The following is a 20,838-nucleotide window of genomic DNA, read 5'->3' on the forward strand; positions in this document are numbered from 1 at the left end:
AGATCACATGCTGCTGTCAATTATTACTTCCAGAAGCTTAGTGTGGGTTACATCTGCAATGATGGTGTTATTCTTGGACAGGATACTAAATATGGGGAGGAGTGAAGTTGGTCTTGTAGGCTGGAAAAGCATAAGTTTTGTTTTGTTGGGATTGAGAATAAGTTACGAATTAGTTAGCCATTCTTCCACTTTTGAGAGAGTCTTGTGTTATTAATTGCAGTTGTTGTAAAGATGGAGCAGCGCATATTAGTATGGAATTCTTTGCATACTGAACAACCGAAGCATTCAGTGTTGGTGTGAAAATTGTTGGTAAATAGTGTGAAGAGTAGGGGACCCAGGATAGATCCCTAAGGAACCCCTATAATTAACAGGTAGAAGAGGAAAGTTTTTGGTGCCATTGAACAGCTTGCTGGCAGCCAGTTGGGTATTCTTTGGACCATACAAGAGTGTTGTGGCTTAGATTCAGGTCAGGAAGTACGTTAATCAGTTTACAATTGAGACCATTTCAAAGGCTTTTGCAAGGTCAAGAAAGATAGAGGGCACATATTTGCCATTGTTGCTATGAAGATTAACTGTATTAGTGAAATTCATTAGAGCAAAGGTAGTACTGTGAAAGGAGCGAAATTTATGTTGAGTATCTGATAGAAGTTTGTTAATAAGCATGTAGTCCATGATTCATGTGTGTATACATCTTTCGAAAATCTTGGACAAGGGTGTTAGGATAACAACAGTTCTGTCAATTCCCTCCTTTGTGTAATGGAATAATATGAGAAATGTTCCAGATAGTAGGGACGTGGTTCTCAGAGACTGAACTGTTAAGGATGAATATGGGGTAAGAGATTACATTAGCATCGATTGTTAGATAGTTTGCTGGTAGGTTATCAGCTGTAAGGGTAGTGGGTTTTAGTTTGTGGAGTAGTTTTTTAATCATGTTAGTTGAGACAGGTTGTAAGGAAAAAGGTGTTGTTATATAGTGTAGGAACAGCAGTAGTAGGAGTGGAGCTGTAGTTATTAGAAAGAGAAAAAATTGATTCAGTAAAGTATTTATTGAATTGGGTGGCTATGCTGTCAGTATTAGCAGTAGATGGGGATGGTGTGCTAGTGTTGCCTAGTAGAAGTATTTTGTTAATAGTTGGTCATAACTTTTGTGGGTTAATTTAGTGTTTGGTTTGGATTTTATGAGAGTAGTTAATTTTGTCTTGTCTAATTAGTTTCTTTGCTTTATTTCTAAGCACGTGGTATGCCTGATAAGCAGATTCGGTTTTGTGGTATTGATCCCAGGCTTTGTCTCTTGATCAATAGCAGTGCTCCGGTTTCTTTGTTTCGCCATGAGGCATAGTTAGCTTTTACTCTTATAGTTCTGGGAGGGCCTTGTATGTTCAAGATATTCATGAAGGTTGAGGTAAAATATTTTACAGCCTCTTCTAATTGAAGGCGCTTAAATGGTGACCAGTTGCAAAGCTTGAGGGTGGATTTGAAGTATTGGGGGTTAAAGTTTTTTTTTGTTCGTTATTAGATAACAGGTGTATAGTGTTTTGCTGGGTTAATTCTATACTTGAGTAGAAAGGTTGGGAGGTGGTCACTGAGGCTGTCCGAGAGACAGCCAGAGTGAAAGAGGAGAGCTGGTGTATTTGTTAGTATGCCGTTAAACATGGAGTGCCTGTTAGTTGACTTATCTATTCTAGTGAGTTCTCAAATAATTTGGGTGAAGCCATAGAGGTTTATATGATTTATGGGGATTTGGGAATTGCAGGTTAAGTAGTTTGTTAAAATCACCCATGATTATTGTTTCCTGGGGCATTACTTTTGAGGACCATTGCAGAATTTTTTCTATGGTGGAGTGGTTATTTCCAGGTGGTGTATAAGCTCCAATTACATATTTTTTTGTTTTTTTTTTGTTTTTTTCAGTTAAATTTTATATATTTTATAAAAGAGATTGAGATCCCTTGAGCAGATTTTTATGGTATCATTAGGCTTGGAAATGTGCAATAGGTTGGACAGAATACAGTCTGCTGAAGCTCTATACAAAAAGCACATGTTGACTGTCAGGTGATATGATAATGGGAAGAAGGACAAGGCTTTGAAATGGTTTGTATAGTTTTAATAATTTTGGCCTTGATATTTTTATTTATTTATTTTAGTAAGAAACAGTTGTCATTCCAGTTATGACAAGTGTTTGATCAGGAAATATCTGAAGAGATCTGGGCAGGTAAGATAAATGTTACTGCATATTTGTGTTTGATTAATATTAGGCTAACTAATAAGCACATTAAGCAAGACTGAAAGAATATTTGTACACCTTTGCATCTTTATACCTTTTTGCACCTGGCACCCCTAGGCTTTCGGCTGTTGGCAAAGGCTCTTGCCTCCCCCATAGTGCCTTTTTTAGGCAAGGTCTCGAACAACATTACCAGTGTGAAGTTAACAAATCGGAATAAAATAAAGGTGATACTGCTAAATGTTAGGAGCTTAAATCAAAAACTGCACTCCCTGGAAGCACTTGTAGCACTAGACGATGTAGATGTATGTGCAGTCCCAGAAATGAGCATGTGAAAACCAAAGGAGGCGGTGTTTCAAATGTATATTAGAGCTAAATTCACCTCACATCTAGTTAGACTGGACAACTCCATGGAGTTACTCCAGGTCCGGGTTACAGTGGGTAAGACCCCCACTCAAGTCCTAGCCAGTTATAGATCCCCCTCCATGGGTCACGACACCCATGAAAGCCTACTTAACCAAACTGAAGACGATCCAAATCTTACCGAACACACTGGTTATGGGGGATTTCCACTATCCCACCATCACCTGGGAAACCTATTCTAGCACAAACTCACTAACACAAAAATTCCTTGACTTTGCGAATTCAAATGCCCTGGAGCAAATTGTCCATATCCTGACAAAAGGAAAAACATTCTAGATCTTGTCCTGACCAACATGTCAAACAGGTGCACTGCTGCAGTTGTTGGACCCTCATTAGTTAAAACTGACCACAAATTGGTCATTTTCTGACTGACACTAACATCAGAACTCACGAAGGGTGAAATCTAACTAGAAAATGTCACCAAGGCGAACTATACCCTCCTAGGTGAAGGTATAAATGCATTCCAAGTCCCACCCCAAACCGAAAGTGGTAACTATGCTGAAGCTTACACTAAAGCCCTGTACAATCACTTGCATAAGTGTATAAACTCAGCTGTACCAGATAGAATCAAAGCCAGAGCCCCAAGTAAATCAAGTTGCCATAGTGGACTTCCAGCATCAACAAACTCTACAATAAACGCAAAAAGTTGCTGTCCATGAAAACAAAGACAAGGACCCAACAATGGAAAAGCACCCTCCTCAGCCTTAACAGATAAGAAGATAACTTGTCAAATCCTCCAAGAAGTCCTTTGAGAGAAACCTAGCAAGTACTGACAAGGATAACCGTAAGGCCTTCTGCAGCAATTTATGTAACCTAAAGGGTGGGACCCAAGCTTGTGCAGAACCGGTGGCCAACGGTATTACACACACTGCCCACACAGAGATAGCGAACCTGCTAATAGCAATGGTTAGGTTTGGTGAAAATTTCACTCCCTTATTAGCTCCCAACTTACAACAAACCCTCCCCCAAACTCCCCCACCTTACATATCTGAAGAAAAGGTCCAAAAAAAGTCCTGTCCAAGGCAAAGTACATGGCCTCTGTGGGACTAGATGATATCACAGGCTGTCTTCTAAACAGAATAAAACATAAACCAGCAACATCACTAAGTACCCTTTTCAATCGTAGCCTAACCACAAGCTTTGTTCCTGCAGAATAGAGAACAACTACAGTTATTCCCCTCCACAAAGGTGGCCTAGCAACAGAACCAGGGAATTACGGGGTCTATATTATATCCTCAAAGAACGCTTAAAAAAGCGAACGCTGATTGATCGAACTTATTTTCGCAAAACTGCAAAATATTGAAGCAGCAGAAACTCTAATTTTTTCCTAGGGAAAGAATTCGGTTGTCCGTTTCTGTTGCTTCAGTATTTTCAGTGTTATGGTGGAAAGTTGCCGGTCTGATTCAGGTAAGTGTGCGATTGTGTGGATGTGATTAGGGTGATTTAGGTGAGTTAGGGTTAGGGCTCAGGTTAGGTGTGCGTGCGATTTGAGTGGACATGAGGGTTAGGGCGGATTTAAGTGAGTTAGGGTTAGGGAGCAGGTGAGGTGAGTGTGCGATAGTGACGGACCTTAGGGTTAGGGTTTGGGTTAAGGAAAGTGGGTAGTTAGTGGTGTGTGCATAGTTTAGTGTAGGGTTAGGTATCAAATTTTAGGTGTATGTGTGTGGATTTCTGTTTGTTTGGTGTGCTTGTGTTGTGTGTATGTGTTTTGGATCAGCGATTGTAAGGCCATGGAATGTATCATTATGGATCTCATTAATAAAAGACATAAGTGACCTACAAACCCTGGATCATACCCAGTTCAGCTTTGTGAAGGGCAGATCCTGCCTGTTAAGTCTGGAGGATTTGTTTGAAAGTGTGACCAAGGCCATTGATGAGGGCAAGTCTGTGCACACAGCATACCTCGATTTGAGAAAGGCTTTCGACACAATCCTACATTCAGGCATTACTGATAAACTTAGCAAACTGCATGTAAACCCTATCGGTGTAACGTGTTGCCACCTGGCTCACAAACCGGGCACACACTATTAAAGTGGGCAAGTCCACATCAGTCAGCAGACCTGTTACCAGTTTGGTACCACAGGGGTCAGTCGTAGGCCCCCGTACTGTTTGGTGTATACTTCTCAGAAGTTCAGGTAAAAAGTAAAGGGTTGTGGCTGACCAAGTTTGCAGATAACTGCAAACTAGGTGCAGTCACTGAATCCTCAAATTATGTCAATATACTCCAGGATGATCTTACACATGCCAGCGACTGATGTTAGACACAGTCTCAAACTGAATCTAAAGAAATGTCATCATTCCGTTTGGCACACTATAAAATCAGTAACAATACCCTAAGTACCCATGAAGTGGTAAGGGACCTGGGATCACAGGTTGACTGCAACCTTAACTTCAACCACCACATGTCTACAATTGTAAGGAAAGCTTTCCACGTAGCTCACTTGATTAGTAAAGGCATCGCCTTGAGAGCAAAATAAGTTATAACCCCCTATACTTGGCACTTATCTAGCCCACAATTGTGTATAACACCCCATTTGGTATGTACCATACTAAACACCTACAGCAGTTAGAGAGACCACAGAGGTGTCTAACAAAGAAGATCAAGGGCCTCCAGCATGTGCTTAACACAGATTGACTAAATACACTGTTAGTGTACTCTGTTTTGTGCAGACTTCTTAGGGAAGACTTATGCCTGGCCTACAGAGCAACCCAAGATCCAAATCTAATTAACTTACTGCACATGTGTAAATCAAATGGGTCTAGGCTACCCTTTCTAGGGACTTAAATATGGGCTGCAACTTATGTAGGACATGCTGGAGGGACAGCATTATCTCCCAGTGATTGCCACATCTTTGGAACAGGCAACCAATTCATGTGAAACAGAGCACCAGTATGACACTGTTCAGGAGGAACCTGGATGAGTGGATGGGGCACCATAAATTCTTACTGGGGATAGTGCCCACAACCCTTCTGGACATGGGCAGTCATCACTAAATGCAGTCTTTGGTATTGACTAGTACCTCTACCGTTGAATTGAGTTGAAACGGCTAGGCTTAAAATTACCTCTGGCTGAATAGCCTAGTAATCTCCTATAATCTTACACCAATGGCTGCCAAAAATTTGTTAGCTTGTAAACCAAAACGGGTGATCTTTCTTGCTGGTGATGGTGTAAAATTAATAATGCCTGAAATAATTTTTTATTTTTATTTATTTAACATTTGTTTACTGGGAAAGTCCGACTTGGAACAAAGCCAATTTTCAAGTGAAGGCCCGGGGAGAAACACTCTAGATGCATGTCTTTGTAATGTAGGAAGAAATTGGAGTACCCGGAGAAAATCCACATGAATGCAGGGTGGACATGCAGACTCCGCACAGAAGACATTCCAGCTGAGAATTGAACAAGAGAACCTCTTGCTGTGAGGTGTCAACGCAACTGCTGCACCACTGCACCAGCCACTAAATTATCACGAGTTAGCTATATAGAATATGAGACTCTGAAAGAACAGTGTAGTAAAATGGATTCCCCAAATTTTAAATATGATGTCACAGTATAACACTGATGGTCCTTTTCTGATGTTGAATTTTCAGATATTTGCCATTTAAATATGAAGAATAAGTAAGGGTTTGGGGAAGGTTATGGCATTGTATTGTAAATTCTTGGCAGTTATATTTTTGAATGGCTGTCAGATATTTTAAAAAGTGTTTTTCACATGAATCCCTGTATTTGTTCTTTGTGAGTGCATTAAATATTTTATGCTTATAATGTTTAGAACTGCTGCCTGTGAAAAAAGAGGCTGCTTGTTCGAACAACATAACTGTGCGTCTTCTTTTTAGCTGTGTTTTGTAACAGGCAAGTAAAATAAGCCTGGTGCATGTAGCTTGTGACACATTGCGCACCATAGAGCAGGTGCTGGAAAAATTAAATTATTTTCCTAGTTGAGCACTTGACATCACAGCACCAGTATCACCGTGCATAATTTTTCAGCACTGGTATTGTGTGTGCATATTTATAGTCTGTCACTACTTACCACCTCTAAGATGCTGAATGTGTTTTAGATTTCAGTTTACAAGTTGGTCAAGTATTATAATGTATCTTTACACCTTAATTTTCTGTTTGCTTATTTTTCAGAACTTGACAATAAAGATGGTGCCAAGCTTTTCAGTAAACAGCCTGGTAGGATACAGAGAGTGGCACGTGGAGCTGGAGTTTCTACAAGAGACGTGCAAGAACTTCTAACACAATATACAAAATTTGCACAAATGGTGAAAAAAATGGGTGGCATAAAAGGACTTTTCAAAGGTAATGTAACAAATGTACTTTCCTGAGATGTTTTAAGAAGGATCCTTTGATAAGAAATGGTTATATCTACCTGTAAGCTAGTGGTTTTACCTGATTCACCATAGTTTGCTCATTTAAGCTGGCTTTGTCAAGATGGTGATCTTTCAGTGGCGGTTTTTCTAATTATTACTTTTGAATACTGGAGCCTGGATACTAGGGCAATGTGAGCATGTATTATAAAAATATCATCATCCTCAAGTTGGTTGCTGTGAGGTGTCTGCTGTCATTCAGTCATCCAGCATAGTGATATATTTTATGCTTTACCACAAAGAAGGGTGTGCACCATTTCCTGAAGCTGTATTCAGCCTGTCATTTCTTACCATTACCATATTGTATTTAATTTTGTATTCAGTAGAGTCAACTTTGCATTATGTGCAAATTATACCTGTTCACTGAGAACAGGGTTCTTGCTTACATATTTGTAAATTAAATCTAAAAGGAAGAGCACAGTTCTGCTGGTTTTCTTAGAAATGTGCAAGTTTTGTTTAGATTTTGTCTCTTAGAAACTTTGCAAAAATGAGCAAACTCTCAAAAAACGAATAAGCGAAAAGATAGCAGATACTTCCTGATTCGACTTTAAGAAAGGGAATAAAACCAGAACAGTGCAACAACAGCCACACATCCAAAGCTAAATCCAAAAAATGAAAAGACCACTGGCAACAGTTCCACAGAATGTACTAACCGGAACTTAGTGCTTCAGCTATCACAGCCTTCAAGAAGTCGACAACATACAGTTTTTTGATCTGTAGACAGATGTGTTATCTATTGCACCACTGGCCCAGTAAAAAAAAAACAAAAAAAAAAACTCTATTTGTATCAAAATGATGTCACCCCCAGATGGGACTTGAACCCACAATGAATTGCATAAGAGGCTAGTGCTTTATCCATTAGGCTACTGGGGCCTGACATAAAATTGCCTGCAGAGTGATAGTTGAATGATCATACACAAGTAGACGATTTGGATATTATGACCTCAACATATCTAGTTACACAAACTAGAGAACGTGGCACTTATGCAGACTTGTGCTGTGGCACTAGCACTGAGTAGATAAACAATGAAACCAATAGCTTCAGGGAAAGAGGAGTGGCAAAAGTTAAAAATGAGACAGTAGAGGTTTGAAGCTGATGTTCCCTAACTAAGCTTAGTCTAAAATCAAAAAAGTAAGAAAGAGTTATAAAAGTGGTGCTAAAAGACTTCCAATTATCAGTGCATTCAGTCCAAAGAGGGAAGCAGAACACAAGGCAAAAAGTAAGAAAAAAAAGACAGTAATAAAACTGAAGGGAGAAGCCTAAAATTAAAATTGACAAAATCTACACAGAAATATTGAAGATAAGTGGATTGTTAGTAGAGTATATCACAACAAATAAAAAAAGAGATGATTACAATTAAAGAAACATTAAGCATGTTTTCGGACAGCTTAGGCCATATAGAGACAGTAAGGAAGGAACTGTGGAACACGATCACAGTTCTGGTGGATACATGTGAAGAGTTATGCAAAAAAAATCACAGACCTAAGACTTCCAAGATGGCTGCACACTGATCAACAGGTCATTTAAAACTAGTTTTAGAAAGTCAGTAAAACCTATGTATGTGTTTAAATTTTAGTTACTGGTCTGTCACTGCACTGCCTGGATAGCAACAGCCAAGAAATTTGGAGGGAAAAAAATAGAAAATCAAGTAGAAGCGACAAAGAAAAAACTCTGGTGGGGGAAGAGCCTTGCAGCTGTTCAGTAAAAAAAATATATATATATATATATATATATATATATATATATATATATATATATATAGATATATATATCTATAGATATATAGATATAGATATATATATATGTTTCAGGCTCAGATAGAAAATGGTTTCCAGTACTTTAGAGGAAAAATAAATCAAATGCATTAAGAGCTGTTTAGAATAAGTGAGACACTGGTGAAATGCATGCACTCAAATGACAAAAGGCTGGGAAGAATGTAAAAAGCTTAATGTAGATATTCAGATGAGCTGATAAAATTGCAGAAATCAGAAGTTGAAATAATGGAAAGACTGAATGTAAAAATTTTCAAGAAGAACTGCTGCAGAAAATAGAGCTAGAAAACAGAGCACATGGAGAAAACCAGAATTTATCTGCCGTGTCAGAGAAATTGGAAGGAGCAGATTGCATTCATTTTACAAAAGTATAAATTAGCAACTGGACTGGTATTCCACAACAGGATCTCTTAATAGAAAGAGCAAGTTGTGTCTCTGCTTTAAAACTGTCTGTGAGAAAGAAGCCAAGACCTATAGTAGTAAAGATGCAGTTATTATCAGCAGAAGGAGAGCTGCTCCTGACAAAAATGTTGCAGAATGGTTAAGTATCAACTGAGGAAACCAAAATTTTCCTGGAAAATGATTTTTCACGGTACGCCAGGGAGAAGAGAACTGAATTTATACCTGCAGTCACAGGGTGTCTGGAGTCAGGAGTGAGGTATAAGTTGCAATATTCAGCTGTCATCAGAATGTTGTTTTCAAAAGGAGCAAAGGCATTCTTGGATGAAGAACAGGTGAAGGAGAAAATGAAAAACGTTTATCCAGCAATTGTTGAGTTAGGAGGTTAAAAGGGATTCTGCTCATCATTCCTCTGACAGTGGTATAGCCCATAGACAGAGCTTGCTGGAAATGTATGTACTCCAAATGAAAGTGATTTGAGCAACAGAAAAAAAAAGTACAGGAGCTGACAAGAAAACAAGAAGTGCATTGAGTTTGAACTAGAGACAGTGGTTAGATTATTGAGAAGATGAGGAAGATGAACAAATTCATAAAATAAGAGACTGAAATGGGTCCAATGGGATCAGTGTTCTACCATGGTTAATTTCAACATAAAATAAAAGAACTAGAATCTGAAAGTAGGAAATAAACAGGCAAACTACAAAGGGGTATTTGTTTAAGACGCAGTTTAAAACTTTGCTTCTGCAAGAAGTGGAGGGAAGAAGGGAAAATGACTAGACATTTCTGGATTATTTTACACTGGTTGTGAACTTCAGAGTACAATTTTCCCCTGGTCATTAATGTTTGGAAGGATAGTGAAGTAAGTGAAGAAGAAATACAAGTTAAAAAATTTCTATTTTTTTCTTAGTAATACGTCTGTAAATTGTAAGTAAAAAGTTCTTGTTTCTTCTCTTAGTAATATATATAACAGATTACTTTGTAAACTGCATATCACATTGTAAAGCAATTATATATGGTACACACAGGTATTCTAAATGTGAGGTGGAGAGAGAAGAGTCTTTTTTTTCATATCTGAAGCTCTGCACATGACAGGCAAACATTGTGCAGACATGGGTAATAAATGAAGAACAGACTTTACTATGACCTTTGAGGTACTTGTATGAAGAAACACTAAAATTAGTACTTAATGTAATGACATGTTGCTCGCTGAAAATAAAACGTCTGTTACATTGAAAAGCATACAAGCAGATGCATTTCTGCACGTAACAACCACTTCAGTATGACACATAAAAATGCAAAATCTGTTCATACTATTTATTTATTTATTCATTCATTCATTCATTTAGAATGGGTGAAGCTGTCTGGGTTATTTACCCATGTATGTGTTAGGGAGGTAAGTTTCCTTTTTGGAAAATATATGTAGTTTTGTGTATGTTAAAAAGGGTTGAGGGTTGAAATGAAAATGTATATGAATATTGAATGCTTTTTAATCAAATGAAAAGTCTGGAAAAATGGGACCCTGGTCTAAACAGCGGCAAGAAGCTGCAATTGCATGCAAGTTCAGCCTGCCAAACACTAATATATGCATATAAGTTAAAAGTTGGAAGCATATATTAAAAAACTGTCATGTAGAATATTTAAAAGTAATAGCATCTTATCAGAATGACTGCCTTGTCAGTCATACCATGTGATATGAATGGCATTGTAGATATGGACTAGAAACAGAGTATTGGATTATATGAAGAGTAGGGTACAGACAGTGTTTCAGTAGACACACTTGAATAGAAATGAGCATGTGAATTTGAAAAAGAAAAGATTCTAGCATGGTTACTCACCAGGGTGTCAGGGCCAAAGGACAATATGGATAGTACTGATTGCAAGAGGGACTCCAGTATTGATAGAGGAGGAGAAGAAAGAAAACAATGATATATTTGTGGTAACAAGGGATTATTGGCAAGGAAGAACAGTAAAATTGACATGTTTATATTCCACGTAATACTACTATTAAGGAGCTTAAGAGAATTATGCTAGAGGTAACTGGTTTCCAGCAAGGAGGAGTATTCATGGGTGGGGATTGAAACCTGATATGTATTAGTAAGTATAGGATAGATTACTGAAGGTTATGAAAATATCAGTATAGAGATGTACATTTTACTCCCCAAGGTACAATAACTGGGCTACACTTGGTAGAAATTATGTTTCTCAGGCACATGTGCATGTAATTGAAACTTTTGACACACATCCAGTAACTGATTCATGTTAGGCACCAATAAAAACTAAGACACAGATGCAGTATTTGGAATGGAATATGTGAAATTACTAGTAAGAACCCAGACAGTGTTTCATTTTATTTCAAATTTATTTCATGTTTTCTTGCACTGTTGTCTTGGTGGACATGTTTTACTGCTGGATTAAAAGATTTCAACTACTGGATTAAAAGATTTCAAAGCTACTACACAGAGTGAAGTGATTTTTCTTTCATATCCAAAAAGTTTTATGGATGTATAAGTGTTTGGACAACTTTTTTACAGTTTACAGTTTTTTTAGAGTTTGTATATTATTCTCCAAGGTAGAGTAACTGGGTAGATAGGAAAGAAGTTGTATTTCACATGAGAATGGGTATTTAATTTATAATTCCTAAACACACAGATTAATAGATTCATAGTTGTGTACTAGGCTAATGGCCCTGGAGCCTTTACAAGCCTAGCCCATAGGATTATGCTGGCATCGTGCCACCCGACCTTAGTTCCCACTGCCTCTGTCAAGTAGAGTCACTGGAGTGATCCCAGAGGTGAATTTTCTATTTCCCATCCACTCATCAAGATTTCTCTTGAAGAGGGCCAGTGAGGTGCTACGCTTGACATGTATGGGAAGTCTGTTCCATAGCCTCTGGGTCATGAACCTGGCCCACCAGCTTGTTCAGTTGATTGTGGTAATGAGTTTGAGGTCTCTGGAGTGTGTAGTGCGGAGGAATTGGGATTTCTTTAGATGGTAGCATTTCTAACAGAGCTGGGTTAGACATGGGTTTGTAAGTCAAGCAGAGATCGCCTCTAAGTAGGCGATATGAGATAGGGTCTGTCCATATAGGACAAGTGTTTAATGCCTAGAATCCTCTTTGTAACGTACTTTTGCGGCCTCTCCAGTTGTTGCAGGTGTCTAGTGAGGTACATGCCAAATGGGACATTGTACTCTATGATTGGTCTAATGAGGGAAGAGACGAGGGAGACACTGACCTCTTTCTTCCTGGATGCAAAACCCTTAGTAATGAGATGTGCCACATAGAAGGACTAGAGTAACTATTTTTTATATCAACCCAAGAGCACAAAAACTATTAGCACAATGACTTGGGCAACTGAAAATTGAAAGAGGTGTTGCCAAGCTAAGGAAGCCTGTGACTAGAAAAATAACCAGAGTTTCTTTAAAGGTATTAAGAGATATATATTTTTTTAATTCTGTGTCAATCTGGTAGAGCAGAGGAAATGGGGAGCTAAAAAAAGGCACATAAAACCTCTATGTAACACTTGGAACATGTCAAAGTTAGAGGAAATTGAGGTTCAGGATTTATTACCTAAGATGGGAGAAGATGATATAGAAATGGTGATGTATAATCAGTCAACATGAGAAGCTGTAGGAACAAAGGTTATTCCTATGAAAATTTGGAAGTTAGGAGAGAAAAAAGTGAAAGATCTGGAAGGTTTTTTTAACACTAAAACGAGGGACAGTACCAACATTTTGGAAGAAAGTTGTGGTGACTGTGCTCGTCTGATAACAAAGACCCTTTAATTGTAACTTCATGTAGAACAGTTTCAGCTTTAAATCATGATTATAAAGAGTTTCTGTACTGTCTAAGTAGGTGGTTTTTCACAACTAAGTAATCGCACCAAACATTATAGCAAGACATCAAATTCCCCTGTTAGACTGGATCCTAGTATCAGAACCTAGCAAATACACCACCACAGGTACAATGTTAAGACTCAGTGGTCATATCCCAATATATGCAACCCAGACATCTCACGCTCCAGTTGAACAACATATTTATAGAACAGCATACAACCTTTCCAAGTTTAACCCAGAAATGTTCATTACTACAAGGACATGTATTAACTGGATCTTCCTAAAAATCTTCCCCTAGACAATGCTGTAAATGAATTTGATACAACTTTTCTAAATATCCTAAATAGCCTTGCACCTGTTAGAAGGAGGAGACTAAAAACAAATAATGCAATTTGGCTATCCAAAAAGAGTAGAATGCTAATGCAGAATAGGAAAAAAGCATGGAAAGAAGCCAAAAATATGAAACTCCTCAATATCTTTAAAACTTAAAAAGGCTTCACAATTGTACTAAAAAGCAAATAAATGAAGACAAAAACTATACCATAACAACTTTCAGAGTAATACTAAATACAGCTTTAAAAAATTTGGACATGTATTACAGAAATCTGACATCCCGGCCAAAAATTCAACCCATACCCCTTTCCCGATAACTCACTACTCGAAACAGCAATACAGTTCAACTCTTATTTTATAGATAGTATAACATCTGTAACCAAGGATTCTTCAACATCTAATCCCAGTCCTGCCCAACATCCTCATATCACCACATCCATTTTCACCATCCAATCTGTGCCCACATCCTACTCCAAATTACTATTAAAAAAAAAAAAAACTGATAAAAAGGAATTCTAACAGCTGCATGCAGAACTCTTTAAAATATGCAAAAGTTTATTTTATAACTTAACACACTTTTCATCACTCTGCATAGAGTAACTTCATCAGAAATAAAAACTGTATACAAAGTAACAGTTTAAAAAAACCTCCGCACTCATTATCACATGACATTATAAACCTATCAGCACAACATTCTATTTAAACACACAGGCAGAGTGACGAAAAGCGTGTTAAGTTATAAAATAAACTTTTGTACGTTTTAAAGAGTTCTGCCTGCAGCTGTTAGAATTCCTTTTTATCAGTTTGTTCTACTATTAAAAAAACTTAAACCATGCTCTTCTTCAGCTGATGGCCTTCCAAGTGAGCACCTAAACATAGCATCCAATAACATTGCTTATCCTGTTTCAATCCTTAAAAATTGGTCAGTCCAGGAATCCCACATTCCCTCTCTCTGGGAAAGTATCACACATTATCTCTCCACTAAAAGGAGGAAATTCAACAGGCATTAATAACTTTAGACCGATAGCAATCTCATCTCCCTTCGCCAAAATACTTGAAAAATGTATTCAAAAACAATTGCTAAAATATATCCTGTATGAAGAGCTATCCCCTACACAATATGATTTCCCTTCTTCCCATAGTACTAGCTCTGCCCTTCTAACCAATATAGATACTGTCAGTAAAGCTAGAGATAATGACAAACTAGTCTCTTCCTTATTTTTAGACTTTTCTAAAGCCTTTGACAGTTTGTCACAGCAAACTTTATACTTCAAACATCCTGACTAGGTCTCTCCCAGCCCTCCCTTCTGTAGTTCAAAAGCTACCTGTCCAGTAGGTATCAGTCAGTAAAATGACACAACATGCTCTCCTTATCTCCCCATTACCACCAGTGTGCCACAAGGCTCTACCCTTTATCCCCTCTTCTTTAACATTTTCACCAACACCCTCTATACATCCATAGGTTCATAGGTAGGTACTAGGCTATCAGCCCTGGGGCCTATACAAGCCCAGCCAAAAAGGTACCCTGGCTTTTGCCACCCAAGAAAATTATTTTCCTGTGCCACTGTCGAGCAGAGCCACAGAAGTGATCCCCGGGGAGAATTTCCTATTTTCCATCCAGTGATCAAGATTTTTCTTGAAGTGTGCTAATGAGGAGCTTTGTTTGATATAGATAGGCAGTTTATTCCAGAGTATGGGAAGTCTCTGGGACAGGCCACCCTAATACAGTACACAGATGATTGTCTGTTCACGTACAAGATTGCTTAGCCCTGGAACTCCTTAACCTGTATCTATCAGGTCAGTAATCTCCCTTCCATCTTTCAAAACCACTCTGAAAGACTTCCTAGCTAAAATGTCTCTCTCCATGCTCAAAACTTGGATAAACTGTATCCTTAAATGTGAGCAAGTACTTTTTCATTTCTTATACCTCCTTACTCTCGCTTCTTCACATACTCCTTTACTTCTGTCATATTCTCTTCTCTGATTTTCTCTCTAAATGTACCATACGTCAGTTTTTTCCTGACTTCATATTGCAATTCCTGTTTGTATTAGACAAACTTGACTAATTTCTGTACAACCTGTCAACAATTTCTTTAAATATTAAGTGATTGTCATGTAACTTGTATCAATTCTTAACCAATGATCTGATGTTTTTCATTTGTTCCTCAACTCTTGGGTTCGGATCCACTCCTTGGATCTGACTTGGCAACTTCTACTAGCTTATGAATCACTGAAAGCTCTCGAGCTATTCCCTTTCCCATAATGCCCTAGTTCCTAACATACCTCAGATCTTGTTCGCCTCCTTAGAGTAAAGACGTGGTCACTGTTTCTGCTCTCGCGGCAGAGTTTTTTTGGGTACTGTTATTTTTTTTCTTTAATTTTATTGCTAAAGTTCTTTAAAACATCTTCTGTTTTGCCTCCTCCCTTTTTACCACTAAATAACTTTTCAAGTGCTTATGTACTCTTTCCTTGACCATTGCTAGTTATTTCTTTTTCTATACATTATGTACATCTTTAATATCATTGTTTGTATTTTCTAGTTTGTATTTCCATTTCTATGTTTGTATTAAAAAAAAATCTTTATTTCTAAGTCTTTCCTCCTTCACAGCAATGTCTGAGAAACAATCTGGTTTCAAGAAATTTACGGCCTGTGGCCAAAAAATTCCATTATCCAATGTGCATTCTAAATGTGTTTATTGTCTAGGCCCCTTCGCACCTTGACTCTAGTTGTAACATGTAAGGGTTTTATTCCTAGGGCCATTATAGATAAAAGGATTAAATTGATTCTCAGAGGCTTGCTGGCCTCTAAATCATCTACTTCAACAGAATCTTCTGGTGTTCAAACCCCTAAGAGTACAGAGAAAACAGATTCCAGGAAGCATTCCTTGGAACCAACCACTTCATTGGCTCTGGATTCTAACCCTCCTAAGAAACTAGCTAAGACTTCAGATCCTAACTCCTCAGATCTAAAAGCCAGAAAAGAGAGATCTCCTTGGATCCAATCACCACTCTTGGCCCAGGATCCGATTACATCCAGACTGTCCTCTCCTTTTTTGGAATGCTCTCCAAGGCACCATGTGACCTTCATCAACAGCATCCTCAATCTGCTCTTCCAAAAGCTTGACCAAAGCTGACATGGAAAATATGATGAGAAAGTTTCTATCGATGCAAATACAAAAGGGGAGGTTCTCCCAGCTCTGATCCACTTGGGTCTGGAGACCCTTATTAGTACAAATCCCCATTGCTTTCCCCTTCTTTGATCCAACCTGTAGTATAGGAGTTGTCGGATCTGAAGATTCTGGAGGCATTCACATTTAATCTAGGAATCCTCACCTGCTGGTCTCATGGCAAGTTTATCTCCCCAAGCCAGCTGTGTCTTACAGAATTCGCTGCACCTATCCTGTGGCAAATACCACTAACAAAAATAAAGCCAGTAGGACATCCAGCTGTATTGAAGAACCTTGCAGAACCTAAATCCCCAAACCAGCTGTGTCTTACAGAATTCGCAGCACCTATCCTGTGGCAAATACCACTAACATAAGTAAAGCCAGTGGGACATCCAACTGTATTGAAGAACCTTGCAGAACCTAAGTTCTCCCACCAGGACACAAGTGCTCTTCAGCAATTGCATTCTGCTTGCTGAGCGTACACAAGCAAATCTGCAGGTTGTGGCTACCACTCCACCCATACAGTGTAAGAGGGAATCAGTACTGCAAAACTAAACAAGGATATACATTTTGAGCCTCAAGAGCAGGAGCACACTCAAGCAAATCTGCAGTCTGCGGCTACCACTCCACCCATTCAGTATAAGAAGGAATCAGTACTGCAAAACTAAACCAGGATATACATTTTGAGCCTCAAGAGCAGGAGCACACTCAAGCAAATCTGCAGTCTGCGGCTACCACTCCACCCATACATTATAATAAGGAATCAGTACTGCAAAACTAAGCAAGGATATACATTTTGAGCCTCAAGAGCAGGGTCAGTCCACCCAGGCATTCTACTTGTATGTTTTATGAGAGTGAAGCTATTACATTAGCAGTATTTCTTAGTTCTCAGCGTGCTAATAAAACTGACTGTTGTAGCCTTGTGCCCCCCCAGCTAGTGCAGTAATCCTAACTGTCCAATAGACAATTTACATTTAATTTCGATCCCTGTGACTAAATTAACCATCAAGCAGCCCTCTCAGTGCTTTCTGCCTTAGTTTGTATCACTTGGAGGTCCACTTGTGTATTTGCATCTCTATACATTCCCCTTCATTGCTAATGTAGCTCCCTACGCTAATTTGTGCACAAACTGGTTACTAATCAGTAAGTCAATGTGAAGACACACTCCCAACCTTAATAAACTTTGCTGTCTCTTCTCTCCTTCACTTTACAGGTAGTTTGAATTATTACTTACCCCCCTCTGAGGCCTTCACTGATAGATTTCCACTGATTGCCTCTCTGGTTTCTTAGCATTCCACCTGGTTTACATCCCTTGTGCTATCTCCCTCCCCCAATACTAAGTCTATATTAGAATCCTGCTGAGCATGGAGCCATCTTTAAATTTCTAATCTCCCACCAGGAAGCAAGTGCTCTTCAGCAATTGCATTCTGCTTGCTGGTAAGCTATTAGACCTCAGGAATTTGTTTAAAGTGTTGAGATTTGTAAAGTAATACTTACTTTTTACTCATGTCTGGGTGAGTTCTGCCCTGCTCCCTTCACCCTCACTAATGCTGGGGCTCTCTCCGTTCCCCTGCCCCCTATTCCCTCCTGCTCCCACTACCTCTACATTTATACCACACCCACAGCGCAGCCTCACATCACCTCCACCAATCACAGCTCCTCAAGTCAAATCACATTATACCACTCCAACTTGCTCCACACAAAATACTCCAAATCACACTCATTCCCACTAGGCAATTTTTTACATCACCCACACTACTTACCCGTCCACGTATAGTGCAACCCTATAATTCCTATTCAGACCCCCACCTAGAACCAACTTAAACTTTATAACCATGACTATCACACAACTAAGTCTAGTCTGTCTTCTCATAATTCTTTATAACACCACAAGTTATCACTCTAGCAATATCCCCAAACTTAGTAGCACAGCATTACATTATGCACTCTCATATACAGACACTGCACATTATAATAATATCTGCCCACAATTGTTCAAGAACTACATAACGGACCAGTTTAGAACTAAACACATATGCTCTCATTCCTACTCCAGAAAAACACAATACTTTCTCACACTCCTCACCAAACTCCAACATCTGTATCACCATTTTAACACCAGGCTCACCATAAGTGGGGATATCCACCCCAACCCAGGCCCAAATCCATCCTGTCCAACACAAACTGCTCCAACACAAATATCGGAACATAACACCTCCACTATCTTCATCCCTGGGCAAATCAACAACAGCATCAAAACCAACCATCTTTTAATGCTAAATATTAATATTAGAAGTATCAAAAATAAAATACCTGAACTCCATGCCACAATAGCACACTTACTCCCCAGACATAGTTGCTTTAACAGAACCTGACTAAATAAAAACATAGCTAACTCAGAAGTTTTCCCTACCGGCTACAGTATCATTAGACAAGACAGACCACTTAGTAAAGGGGGTGGAACTGCCTTAAGTCCAACTTAACTGTACGTCCATTACCAAACTCCTACCCCTCCCCCAAGAATTGGGACTTGCTTATCTCGCAACTTCAACTTCACCCTAAAAAAGGTCATCACCACAATTGTGATCTATATTCCACCTGGTAGTACAACTGCTAGCCTTTAAGGCTTCTTATCCTGGTGTTCTTCCACATACTCACACAAACCCTTATTCTGGGGGATTTCAACCTAGATTGGTTCACCTGCATATCAGAACCACCAAGTAATCTAATAAATCTCCATTGGCTACCAGCAGCTAGTCCAAATTCCAACTAGATGTGATAAAAAATCTAAAAGGGAATCCATCCTTGACTGGGTCCTAACTGACAACACCACATTGTACCCCCCACGCAGGCAGTCTCCCAGACACCTTAAGTGACCACAGCATAATATACTTTATACGTAGTAGAACAAGCATATGCAAAACCACTAACTATATATCCACTAGAAACACACAAAAATTCTCTCCTGAGGTCCTCAATACTTTACTCTGTAACTGTGACTGGACCCCCCTAAAAACCCTCCCACTTGACCAGACTATAGCATATTTCAACAAAACATTTCTACAACACCTCAACACTGTCGCTCCATTGTGCAAAATCAAGGTTAGAACCTCTACAAACCTCTGGCTCAGTAATGAAACCAAACAAATCCTCAAGTCCAGAGACACTGCCTGGCTTTACTATAAAAAAAACAAAGAAACACAAAGCCTAACTAAGTACCAAGAACTGCGCAACCATGCAAAAAAATGCATTAGGCTGGACAAAAAATCCTACTGCACGACATTCCTGTCCACCTACTCAGCATGGTTTCAGACCTGCCCATAGTACCACTACAGCCTTCCTCTGCTTCACAGACACACAGTAAACCGTCTCAAAAATGAAGGCCTGCAGGTGTCAACTCTTTTTTTGGATATGTCCAAAGCATTTGACACAGTCTCGCACCAAATCCTGCTAAACAAACTAAACCAATATCCCCTATCAAATTCCACTTTTACCTAGTTCTAAAGCTACTTAACTGACCGGTACCAAGCTGTGAAATGGGAAAACTTTCTCTCCTCAGCGGCCTATAACTATAGGAGTCCCACAGGGTTTTATCTTAGGACCACTACTATTCACAGTCTTCACAAATGGCCTCCATACCTCCACACAGCATGCATCTATGATTCAGTATGCATATGACAATACCTTAATCTGTGCTGCACAAAACATTCCCACCCTCCTGCAAACAACTCCACTAGCATTCTCTTACATTGAAAACTACCTTACCAAAGCCCAACAATCCAAATAAAACTCAGCCTATGATTATAACCAATTCTAACAAAAACACTAACAGTCAGTTCACCATCTACTCCACAAATGCTACTCCAGTGACACATGCTAAGCTATTGGGAATAACCATAGACTCCCACCTAAAATTTGATAGTCATCTCAACTTAACTATTAAAAAAGTACATGCCAAAGTGGGATCTCTCTACCGTATCAAACCATTTCTTACTAACAACACAAGATCAGCCATTGCTCGCTCCCAACTTCTATCCACCCTACTCTATGCATCTCCCTTTCTGACTAATCTTAACAAAACTGTACTAAGCAAAATGGAAGCCTGCTATAACTGAATTTCTTGCTTTGCTGCAAATTGCTCATATAGCTCACTGTACTGCTTTGAGACAGCTCCACTGGCTTGAACTGCCCAACCTCCTAACCTACAATCAGCTCTGCCTCCGTCATTCGATCTGTTACCTCCCCAATAAGTGTCCTCCCCTCACAAACCTAGTACAACATCACTCAGCCACAAGGCCTCTTAGATCATCAAGCAAACTACTA

At 39.0% G+C, this 20,838-nt stretch overlaps 1 protein-coding gene across 1 annotated transcript in view; it reads left to right on the forward strand.

Moving 5' to 3' along the window:
- Positions 1–20,838, forward strand: part of SRP54 (signal recognition particle 54) — a 1,212,380-nt gene that overhangs the window by 960,802 nt on the left and 230,740 nt on the right. The window contains exon 14 of the mRNA XM_044073524.1: positions 6,771–6,941. Coding sequence (XP_043929459.1) covers positions 6,771–6,941 — 171 coding nt within the window. The remainder of the gene's footprint in view (positions 1–6,770; positions 6,942–20,838) is intronic.

Source organism: Protopterus annectens, chromosome 6.part0, assembly GCF_019279795.1.
Source record: "Protopterus annectens isolate FY-2018-M chromosome 6.part0, PAN1.0, whole genome shotgun sequence".
In the NCBI taxonomy this organism is placed as follows: Eukaryota; Metazoa; Chordata; order Ceratodontiformes; family Protopteridae; genus Protopterus; species Protopterus annectens.